At 37.4% G+C, this 12,184-nt stretch overlaps 2 protein-coding genes across 5 annotated transcripts; one reads left to right on the top strand and one right to left on the bottom strand.

Moving 5' to 3' along the window:
* Positions 1–1,258: 1,258 nt before the first annotated feature.
* Positions 1,259–5,670, bottom strand: LOC101743741 (proteolipid protein 2). Of its 2 annotated transcripts, XM_038021820.2 has the most exons (5): positions 5,488–5,542; positions 5,208–5,398; positions 4,738–4,866; positions 3,787–4,047; positions 1,259–3,064 (listed from the first exon to the last, which is right to left on the bottom strand). In XM_038021820.2, exons 3-5 carry the CDS (start codon positions 4,858–4,860, stop codon positions 2,978–2,980), a joined length of 471 nt encoding a protein of 156 aa, XP_037877748.1. In that variant the 5' UTR covers positions 4,861–4,866; positions 5,208–5,398; positions 5,488–5,542; the 3' UTR covers positions 1,259–2,977. The 2 variants fall into 2 exon arrangements, with proteins under 2 accessions (XP_037877748.1, XP_004929135.1); XM_004929078.5 differs by lacking the exon at positions 5,208–5,398 and having other exon boundaries at positions 5,488–5,670.
* An 827-nt stretch (positions 5,671–6,497) lies between these two features.
* LOC101743508 (mitochondrial uncoupling protein Bmcp) lies at positions 6,498–12,170 on the top strand. Of its 3 annotated transcripts, none has more exons than XR_009977119.1 (7): positions 6,498–6,810; positions 7,222–7,369; positions 9,301–9,505; positions 9,874–10,131; positions 10,677–10,766; positions 10,933–11,105; positions 11,255–12,170. XR_009977119.1 is itself a non-coding variant. In XM_062677127.1 (6 exons), exons 1-6 carry the CDS (start codon positions 6,747–6,749, stop codon positions 11,050–11,052), a joined length of 885 nt encoding a protein of 294 aa, XP_062533111.1. In that variant the 5' UTR covers positions 6,498–6,746; the 3' UTR covers positions 11,053–12,170. The 3 variants fall into 3 exon arrangements, 1 of the variants encoding a protein (XP_062533111.1); XR_009977120.1 differs by having other exon boundaries at positions 11,204–12,170; XM_062677127.1 differs by having other exon boundaries at positions 10,933–12,170.
* The last annotated feature ends 14 nt before the right edge of the window (positions 12,171–12,184 follow it).

The raw sequence follows: 12,184 nt of genomic DNA, 5'->3' as shown, positions 1-12,184 counted from the left end.
ATGCACACGTTTCCACGACACCTATGAGGTAGTGTACTTAGCGCGTTTTTTTAACGTGGTTTCCCCAGTAGGCCTACTCCACGGGTCAGTTGTGATCCTGTTTAATGTAAAACTATTGCATAATAACGGAAATTTTCAAAGATTGGAAAAGATAAAAGCGATGTAAATTAAAAAAAGTCTTGAAGTTTATTCGTCTTATTCGTAAGTTTCAAATTCTTGTTCTTCTTCTCCTGCTTCTTCTTCATCTTCATTTTGGATGCAAGTAAATTGCGTCAATAGCGATGTATCGCATGATACTTCGTCGGAGTCAAACGAATGCTCCATTGTTTGTGATTCAATATTAGAGCACGACCGGCCTTGACAATTTGTGCATGCCAAAGAACAAGACAGTCCGACTTTTTTGCAACCACATTTAGCACTGCATCCCTTTTTGCAGTTGCAAAAAATAGTGTTCAGCAGTTTTTCCGGCGCAGGTGGAAGTAAAGTTTTAACTGGCTCTAATATATTGTTGACCAACTTCCAACCCCAGTCTGGAGGGTCTAGCTGATAACCAAGCCACACTTAAACTTGGTAATATACTCGAAAAAGATGTTGGTGAGCAGCAACTGAGGTTGGAGGAAGACAAGCTAATTGAACTTGTTTTTTATTTTTAGTATTTTTAACGAAACATGCATATCGATGCTTATCTAAGCAGGTAGTTTTTTTAGGAGCTTATTATATATAGCTATTATATATATTATATAAAATATAACAACTCTAGGTGTATATACGTGGCGTACTCATGCATATTATGACGATAACAACCTTTATAACTTTTTGAATCGTTATATCTCAGAAACGGTGGCTCGTAAGAAAAAAAGTATTGATACATTTTTTATAGATAATTTTATGATCTACAATTTTTATCTGAGGTACTTTTATGATAAAACTTACCGTTTTGCTGAAAATCGCGTAAAAATCATTTTTTTGACCTTTGACCTTGAATAATTTTTTTTCCTTACAGGGGAATGATGGGGAACTTCTAGACATTGTTTATAATTATATTTTGAACAATTTCACTGAAATTCAGCTTGTTGGGACACTATGTAACTTCACTCTCATTTTTTGGTCTAAATTGACCGGACTAATATACCTATTATGTAATTGATCCATGTTGATGATGGCGGTTAAACATAATTATGTTATTTTACTTTAAATATGAAAAAGTTTGGGGTTACAATGGCTAGGTACGTAGGTACGACATATAGTAAAATATCTATTTTGTTGAATAAAATAACTTTATTATTTTAAAAACGTCAGTCACAAATATATCTTGATTAGTTTACACTTTTAAATGTTATTCTTAGTACTAATATTAAAATACATAAAAACAATATAAAAAATGTTACAAACCATTACATAATGATATTTTTGGACCCATATTTTCAACAGCTTCTATTATAATTCATTATCTAACAACTTGTAAAGTTTATAATTAGTTTATTAAAACACCCTAACGCCAAAACTAACCATACAGTCGTCTAGCGTTATTTTCCGAGATTTTTATGTTCGTCTCACAATTAAATAGTCTCTGACGCTAAAAGGTAATTCTTTTGAAAAGATTAAATACAAGATAACTCTTATGCAACTGAAAAAAGAGAAATTTTTTGCTTAGTTGGGCGAAGGAGGTGTCAGTGGAGGAGAGTGAGGATTCCTTGGCACGTGAAGGTCGAAGGTTCAACTGTATAAGGCAATTGTACAGCTTGTATTAGGGCTGTATAAAACGGATCGCATGACTGCTTGGCTACAGAAATAGATGGGTGGTGGTACCTACTGCTGACCATATCACCTACGACAAGTTTCCCAATTCGACTTGATTTCTTCAAAATATTTATTTGGGAAACTTACAATACAACACATCCAAATGCTATATTAAAAATGGGTAAACAAAAACCAACCCAGTTCCCTCCGTTAATACAATACATGAAAATGATAAGATATTCTCTTAGTTTTTGACTTAAGACTGCCAGTGATGTATATCATTAAAATACGTACACAACTAAATATACCTAGAAAAAAACAAAACATTGTGTAATAGTTCAGAACTTGAAAATTTTAAATTAAGCAAACAATCCAAAAGCTGTGATCTCTACAGATCTGGTACTAGGGTATGCACGTACACTCCTGTCGACTTCTATTAATATGACACACAATGTCGATGTGGTGAGCTTGTTGAGACAGTAATCTGTTAAAGTTTTCAAACATAATGAGGAGTAGGATTTTTCCATTCAAATTTTGTTCTTTGTTTACCTTAGCGGTAGAATTTCAGAAAAAAAGTTTTTCAGAAAAAAAGTTACTTACATGATTATTAAACACTGGTATATAGTATAGGAATATGCTGTAAAAACTTCTATATTGTGTATTACATATTATCAATTATAGGTTCAATTATATATTAATTCAAGTGCAAGACAGGGTCAAGCGGAGACAACTTTTGAGGGCTTGATGTACCAGCGGGATACGCTAAGATTACTAAAACAACAACAACAACAATTACTAGTATAGGTTCAGATATTACCTAGGACTTGTGATGACCACAAATAATCAAATAATTTAATAATTAGGTAAATAAAATGCTCCTTTAACATTAAGGCACGTTTTACTTAGATTTAAGCTTTAATTTTAAAACTCTCAAAATAGAGCACCAATATTGAATAAGCTCTAATAATGTTAACTTTAATAATAACACCTTAATGTTATAATTTAACCCCAACTTTAAGAATGTATAAGATAATCTCAAGTAATTAAATAACTTGGTTATTTATCTTAAGTTTTTTTAAATTGATTAGTAATTATAAAGTCAACAAAAACCACCCAAACACAACACTAGCAGAATACAGCAGGTAATTAATACACAATGTGTGTATTGTAATCCTCATTTTGCATTGTGTATGTTTGCTAAAGTAAAGTCAGTCAGTTATTTGCAGTCTTTAAATTTTCATTGTGGTGGCAGACCCCTGTTCCATCCTTTGTATTTTTGGTAAGCATCAAATCCATAGGCACAGGTTGCCACCAATCCAAAGAACTGTAAAGGGGAATGTTTAAAATTAGCTCCATAAAACATAAGACATCTGCAATGTTTTTACAATCAAACATCAATTGATGTGAGAACACTACTCCATCTCATGCATTCTTCATATTATATTGCAGATTTATTAGGTGGTATATTAGCATCATTTTTTTTGCTTTGGGAATTACATAGGTTTACACAGGTTGTTTTAAAATGTTGAGATTTTACACAACCCATTCAAAACTTGCAGTTTCATCAATTAAAATTTGCACAAAACTTGGGCTTGTATTTTTTCTGGCACTTATAGGACTGTTTTAGGACAAATATGGCACATAGGTACACTTCCACAACTTCACACTCCAAATTAGTTCACATAAATTAAAGGTTGTTGCACATAATTGCTGTGCTAAGATGGAACAGGCCTCCCATATATTTCATTTCACTTTAATTGTCTATGGTATGTGGTATTCATATAATAAATTGTTTTTTTAAATAGGTACATTGATAAAAATCTGTTTTACTTGGACTGACTTGTTAAGGTGATAGAGTTTACCTTAATAGTCTAGGCAAAATGAAGCACAGGGCTATCAGAATAAGTGTGAAGCTATGGGTACTCCCACAGCTTTTTCTACTGCTGGTTTACTATACCCGCTAAATGATTATTAAAATTCAAAGTAAAGAAGCAAAAATATGTAAATAAAAATCTCTATCTCAGATAATTACTCAAACATACTCACAACAACAGCATATCCAACACTTTCCCCAATGGTAGCAGCAAATATTGAACACACAACATAAGCTAAGGCCATAATACTGCAGTAGAAGAACTCATATTTGAACCAAGGCCAGTGGTCATACTTCTCAACAAAATGACAAGTGTATGCGAGAAGAAGTAGAATAGTCAGAATGTTTCCAATCCAGTATACCATGTTGTAGAATATTGCCGATACCCATGACCAGCTCACTTTGATACAGATGAAGCCTATTATGTTGCAGCACTGAAAGCATTCAATCAGCTGACATTAACATATCAGATAATATTTGAATTATTTAATGATTATGGAAGTTAGTATGAGTTTAATTTTTTTTTTTATTGCTAGATGGGTGGACTAGCTCACAGCCCACCTGGTGTTAAGTGGTTACTGGAGCCCAAGCTTGTGGACTTGAAGCGTATTTTGGTGCTCATAGACAAAGCGTTATAGCAGCAGTCCATTATTTTTTTATTGCTTAGTCGCCACCCACCTTGAGATATAAGTTCTAAGGTCTCAAGTATAGTTACAACGGCTGCCCCATCCTTCAACGAAACGCATTACTGCTTCGGCAGAAATAGGCAGGGCGGTGATACCTACCCACGCGGACTCAGAAGAGGTCCTACCACCAGTACAAGATTCGAATTCGCCCATCTAGGACTAATGTGGTCTCATCTCAACTAGTATGAAATGGTTACTGGTACACATCACAATGTAAATGCCAAAAGTCAGTTCCAATTGTACTGCGTAGCAACGGTTCCCCCTTCAAACTACAATGCAACTTGCTTCACAGGAGAAGTAGACAGGATATTTAAATTACCAGTACAGATTCACAATAAGCTCTTTCTCAATTATCTTTTTCAACATATATGAATGTAATTCAAAACAATTTATTTAGTAATAAAAAGTCTAAATCAGCAGTTGATATTAGTATCTTACCACTTGAACAACTTTCAGGATTCCTGGTATAGTTGTGACATAGCTCTTGTCACATCTAAGCACTTTCTTAGGAGGTGGGGGCTCTTGTGCCACAGTCTGATTGTTGTGGAAATTATCAAACATCTTCTCCTTAAAAGCATAGAATTTGAAAAATATTTTTCACGTTACTGGGAACGCTGTTACATTAACTTGCCAACTCTTTTTTTATTTATTGCTCAGTTGGGTGGATGAGCTCAAAGCTTGCAGGATGTTATTCTTTCAACTTTTTTCCTCTACCTGTTCGCTGGGAGCCTAGGTGCTCTTCCCTAGCAAGAGCAGTGCTTCAAAGAATCTACCACCGCATTAGAATCGCGACCCACTGAGAAGATCGGGCGAAAAAAGTGGGCTGTATACATATGGGCTCCTTCACCGTGGAAGTCATTCGTCAACATTTTTAAAGTAGGTACGTATTTCATTAGAAAAAATGATACCTTCTTGTGGGATTCGATCACTGGCACAATTATATAGCTCGATATGAGTGCACCAGGCCTCTTATCTTTTAAGCCTCGACGACTGCCAAGACACAATTAATAGAATTGCTGTACTGCAAAACACTAGATAAACATTGCTTTCGTCGATTCCTAAATATGTGCACTACTACAGGGTTTATTGTTCATTGAATCTATTGGAAATTAACAATTTTATTTGAATATGAATAAAATTAAGCGTGCATGCTTAAATTCCATTTCACTCCATAATATCATTACTTACTTTATTGCTTTGGACTAATTAGAAAAGTTGTGTAACGTGTAAGGTAATTTTGTAATAATAGCAACAATTTTTAAAGGTAAATAGTTTAGATAAACAATAGAGATTTTTTTAGGGGATTTTATAACCTGGTAACTAAGACTATTAAGTCATGTCTTATTTTAATTATAATAGTCTTAATTTTATGAAGAATGACAATATGGAGTGAAATGAAATGAAGATGATTAATTTGAGACATTAATCAACTTCAATTAAATGAAATGAAGTGAAGAATTAGACGAGATTATATCCAAAAAGGGATCCTCCAAAAATCGACTGAAAATATCAGTAAATTACCACAATTTTATCATATCATTTGTAAAGTTAATTCGTTTTTAATCATTTACATTATGTCGCGATTCGTTTCCTTCGTTTTTTGTTATTCAAAAACTGTAAATAATTAAAACAACCAATAATAAAAATCTTATTACTTGACGCTGGCTAATGCACAAACCGTGCCGGAGCCAAAAAATAAATTGAAGAAAGTCGTGTCTTTTTTTTTTAAGAGCTTTAATGACTAAGACCTTTAAGCCATGTCTTGTTTTAATTAAATTTAATTTATATTCATATTTTTATGAAAAATGATAATATGGAGTGAAATGAAATGAAATTGATTAATTTGAGACATTAATCAACTGGGATGAAATTAAATGAAATGAGATGAGACGATATGGGATGAAATATAATCTCAGTAAAATGGTGGTCATTTACTAAGATCTTTTAGTGGACTTTTTGGAGGATCCTGAGAAGTTACGTCCAGCGGCTTTGTTTCATTTTCCTACATTTGTGCACTTTCACAGACAGTTAATAAACCACCATTATTACATATTTAAACCCGAAGAAACACTAAATAGACAAAATACAACAAATCACACAACTTCACTCCTCGCGTTCCCGCCAAAAAGTCAGAAGATCGTGTCGTGTATGAGGCAGCATAGATTATACACATAATAGGTACATATCATAGATTATACACTTAATATATTTGAGACAATATTTGAGAGGCAGTGAGGCAAGATATTTAGTTTTGTATGGAAAATCTTTTAGTTTTGTTATTTAATGTTTTATTAAATACCAATAACATTTGTATGTGAAAAAAATACGATAATTCGAGCAGTGTAAGAGTTATCTGACATAATGCGTTAAATCTAATTAATTTACTGATAATAAAAGCTCAGCCGGTGTTAAATAATATTAAATTGTGACATTGTATTTCTCGTGTAATGGGAGAACGTAATTGGCGACCGTTTATTTACGGTGGATTAGCGTCCATAGTTGCAGAATTCGGTAAGCATGTTTAGAAAAATATAAAAAGAATTATAACCTCTTAATATGGATTAAATACCTTGACCAAATGATAGCACAATAATCATTAATTTCCACTTAGCTTTTCACAGTCCCTTTCATATGACCACTGGATAGCTTAAGAAATACAATTGAGACTGGTACCTTATAAATTTAATGTCTACTTTGAGATATGAAGATTGTCTCTTAGTTTTTTTACAAGATTGGCTATACTGCTTAGAAGTGTAAAGTGTTTTACTAATATATAATTAACACAAAGAGCAGGCTAGGCCAAGTCTGGCTAGTACATATTAGTGTATAACCCAATCCTCTAAAATACAATACACATGTGCACTGCTAGAAATTATAAAACAAAATGGAATAAAGAATTGACAATCGTTAATTTATTTCTAGGCACATTCCCTATCGATACAACCAAAACTCGTCTTCAAATCCAAGGACAGAAGATAGATCCTCGTCATGTTGAACTACGGTATACTGGGATGGTGGACTGCATCATCAAAACTTCCAAGCAAGAGGGTGTCAAGGCTTTATATTGTGGGTAAGTTTGAATAGAAACAATGGAAACCTTTATTTCTGAACATTGGACATGAATGGTGCTGTCTCTGGGAAGTAGGGGTGATGCTATTCCAAGTCAAAGACGACATGTCCAAATCTTAACCATTTATAGAGAAAAGTTTTGCTTACTGTTTGAATCTTAGGTTAGTTGCATGATTAAATAGTTCACTCGATATTTTACCTATCAAATTATCTTATAACTTTTAATTTATATGTTTGAATAATTTTAATTATAATTTTTTTTTTTTCATTTAGTTGTAATTGGAAGATTGTCTCCAAGTTGTATTTATCAAAAATCCACTGTTATGATGTAAATGTTTTTATATTGATAAAGTTCAGTCATAACAAGTAATGATAACAGATTTGTTATCAGCAGACAATGAATATTTTATACACATATTTATGTTGTAACATCTTTGTAATCTTGTAACCTTCTTGTGGCAGTAAGGACTATCTATTATCGACACATGGGTTATAAAGCTTATCAATAAAAAGAGCTGCTTGTTGAAATCTGACCTTTGCATAGAGAAATATTGTTTGCTATACTGAATAAGAAACTTTTAGCGTCAAGAATGGGCTTGTACCACTGTTTCTGATGCACAGTGAACTATAAAAATGAATATTGACACAAAATGGTACCATATGCTGATTTGCAATCAATGTTAGTTAAAAACATACAGGGGTCCCAAGTTAAGAATTTCTACATTGCATGATTGCTAGAAACACACCTTCAAGACAAGGATTTGTACACCCAGATCCTAAACACCAAATCATTTTACCAAAGAAACGGACTTCAACTGGGTTTTCTCAGTGCCGACAATAGATATTTAGTCATCGGATTTGGCAATGACTATGGGGTTATATTTTTTTATTGCCCTTGTAGGTAGACGAGTTACGGCCCCCTGATGGTGGGTGGTGACTGTCGCTCACGGACGTCAGCAATACCAGGGGCAGAGCCAACTTGCTGTCTACCACTAAATACTCTCTGCAAGCCTCGTTTGATAAAGGGCATGTCATAGCGCGCGTAAAAAGAAAACACGTGCTTTTCAAGCGACATTGTGTCCTACAATACGATTTCCTAGTAAACGCTTTCTTCTCATTGGCCCTATGCCCAAAGTTATTGTTGGACCTAAATACTTGTTTAGATTTCACTGTGAAATAGAACAATTACAAGTTTTTTTTTTTCCGTATTGGCAGACGAGCATACGGCCCACCTGATGGTGAGTGGTTACCGTCGCTCATGGACGTCAGCAATGCCAGGGGCAGAGCCAAGCCGCTGCCTACCGCTTAATGCTCTCCACAAGCCTCGTTTGAAGAAGGACTTGTCATAGCACTCGGGAAACACGTGGAGGGGAGCTCATTCCATAGTCGGATGGTACGTGGCAAAAAAGATCTCTGGAAACGCACTGTGGATGAACGCAGTGGCTCCAGGTAGTATAGATTAACTCTACTCCGGTGACGAGCGGTGCGATGGTAAAAGCGAGATGTCGGTATCATCTCAAACAATTCCTCAGAGTACTCCCCATGGAACATACGATTCGATATATGATCTCGATAAGGTGCGTTCAAATCTATTATGACGGTTATAAAACTCGTTTGTATTGGATACGCTCTTTAACAAACAGCGATGCATTTCTTTCGGACAGAATTAGTAACAACTTGTATGGAGCATCATAAGTCTAATCTTAGTCAATTTATGTAGAGCGTGAGGTATGTGCTCTGAGGAATTTTTCGAGATGATATCGTCATCTCGTTTTTACCCTCGCACCGCCCGCCACCGGAGTAGATTTCGGATGGGCGACGGTAACCACTCACCATCAGGTGGACCGTGTGATCGTCTGCCTACAAGGGCAGTAAAAAAAAAAAAAAAGCCGAATAAAATTGATTACTTTATTAGTAATGTTGTACGAACAGCATTTGGCCGGCGGTGCTGCGACAAGCGACGTATGGCACGATTAAGTTTGGTACCTACTATACGCTGAAGAACGCGCTCGCCAAGAGACGAGCGGACGGTGGAACGAAGGAGCACCTCCCTACGAACACTTTCTGTGCTGCCTTTGCGGGTGGACTGTCCAGTGCTATTGCCAACCCTACCGACGTACTAAAAGTGCGGATGCAGGTAGGCCTCCGACACATCGTAGATTACCCAAACCTAACTTACAAATTTATCTTATAATGTTATTTCTCACCATCGTCTAGCAAGCAGTATCTCCCATATTTTTAACTGCCAAAACAGTTCTGATTGTTTCTGTTGCGAGGCAAACAATGCACGTTATTGCACATTTCAGAGTTCTGAAGTCTGAAAACTAAGAATACAACTCAACGTTTTATTGTCCCTCATTGTGACTTCAATGGGTCCCGGTAACTGGTCGTCATTAGGTAGATCGCGAGGTCTCGTCACATTTTACGTTCATTAAAATACAAATGTTATTTTATGTGGTAATGTTGAGACGGAGTGAAGTGGTTACAAGTGGTGTTGTCGCGCAGATGGGCGAGGAGAAGCGCAACCTGGTGCGTTGCTTCCTGGACATATACCGCACGGAGGGTCGCGGCGGGCTGTGGCGCGGCGTGGGGCCCACGTCGCAGCGCGCCGCCGTCATCGCGGCCGTGGAGCTGCCCGTGTACGACGCCGCCAAGCGCCGCCTGCTGGGCCCGCTCGGAGACTCGCCGCCCAACCACCTGCTGTCCAGCCTGCTCGCCTCGCTGGGCAGCGCCGTGGCCAGCACGCCGCTAGACGTCTTGCGGGTACATACCACTAGGGCCATCCGACACACTACTCACATAAAACTTTATATTTTTTTAAGTGAAACTTCTATACAATCGTTGTGATGTGATTTCAAACTCGATGAAACGAAATGAAACGAAACGAAAAAATAAGTGTGCCGCGATTGGCTTGCCGAAGCTGCTCCGAGCGGCGCCGACAAATCACGAAGCGCTGTCGTGGCTCTCGGAGCGTCCTGAGATACTTTTATTTTTATTTAGTTTGTTATCAACAGATATCGCTGCACGTAAATTCAACAACTCCTGAATCGCGGTGACGAGATGTTACACAGTTGATAGACGTTCTCATATTTCTCTTGCTAAATCATACTTACCTAGCGCTGGGAGACCGTGATTTCGCAGGCGGTTCCCCCAGGGTGAGGCTGCTCCATTGCACTGCGGAGTGGTTTTGACCCTTGCGATTATTTTTATTTTTTATAAGTTTCACTTCTACCGTGTGTGACTTGCACACACACATTTTTTTATATTTATAAACATTTTCTTATCACTCGATTTAAATTTCTCCACAGACGCGGCTAATGAACCAAAGAAAAATTTTAGATCACCAAATAAGGACAAACGAAATAATTTACAAAGGAACCGTCGACTGTCTCCTGCAGGTGAGTCTAATGTAGACTTGTGTTGTTTTGCAGAAAGAAGCTCAACACTAAGCTGTCCATATTGAAATCAGTTCCCTATATCTCTGTAGGAGTAGGAGTGCTTTAGATATAATTAGCGTACGGATATTGTACTGTAACTGGTCGCATAAAGTAGTGTGTGGTGCAGACGGTGCGCAGCGAGGGTGCGCGCGCGCTGTACAAGGGGTTCGTGCCGACGTGGCTGCGGATGGGGCCCTGGAACATCATATTCTTCATTACCTACGAGCAGCTCAAGCAGCTCTACTAGGATTCCGCACGCAACGCGCTGCTGTCCGCGCACTCGTGCGACGAAACGATAAGGTGAGATGATATCTTGGCTTGTTCAATCTTCGGCGACACTGTCTTGCCGTCATTACACAAATTTTGTCACATAAATATAAAAAAATAATGGATTCTAGATGTCTAGACGCAAGTCATTACCTGAGCCCCCCGTAATCCGTGTCCCACAGTCCTGATGCCGCCACGTGTCGGGGCTCCCGCGGCGGACACCACACGCGGCTGCTCACACAGTTGAGTCTACTAGTGAGCAACACGGCGCGGCCGGCGCGAGATAACTTCTAGTCTACGGGAGGTGGGCGTGGCTCGGTCCCCACAGGCAGCACAGTGACGTCACTGTGCACGTGTGCTGGCAGGCGCGGTAGTCAGATATGCATTGTGATACTAACTAGGTTATTTAGCTTAATGAATGTATTGATACATATATCAATAGATTTTTAGCAGAAAAATTTGTAAAAGGGCTGAGTTAATTGAGTAGTGGCATCTGTTAGTAAGCGAACCGCTCGGGCACACTGGCACCACCAGTGTTGTCCTTATTTACTGAGCCGTAAGGTTCATAACTAAACGTTAGGTTTTACAAAAAGCGTGTTTATTGTAATAGTAGCTGAATGAATAGGTCGCTTCGAATATTTGAAATCATTTCCCAAATAAATGCTTTTATTATTTTTGTTAAGGGTAAGCTAAAATGTATTCACATTGAAGTATGAATAAGATCGAATGTCGTGTGATCGGTTGTTATCTGTGAATGAATTCAATCAAGTAATAGCACTCAGCGTACTCAGATGTATCGAACGCATCCAGTGTGTTTACTGCGAGTTTTTAAACGTTCGCGATAGCGTAAGAGTTAATTCGAATTTGTACGCAGTTGGAACAACGCCCCTAGCGGCAAACGTAGGCTAACGTTCCAATTGCATACATATCTCAGTAAACTTTTAAGCTATCAAGGACGTTAAAAAGCTTGCACTAGGCATACTGCAGTGTCGGTGCGGCCCCTCGCCAGCAGTCACGGCGGGCACTAACCTGACTGTATATATCTGTATTGTTTTTAATGTTATGTGTTATCTATAAATATATGTGTTACAACACTTATTACTTGTTTTCAT

This window comes from Bombyx mori, chromosome 4, assembly GCF_030269925.1.
Source record: "Bombyx mori chromosome 4, ASM3026992v2".
In the NCBI taxonomy this organism is placed as follows: domain Eukaryota; kingdom Metazoa; phylum Arthropoda; class Insecta; order Lepidoptera; family Bombycidae; genus Bombyx; species Bombyx mori.
The sequence above is the reverse complement of the archived record's forward strand: the minus strand, read 5'-3'. Positions and strand labels throughout refer to the sequence as shown.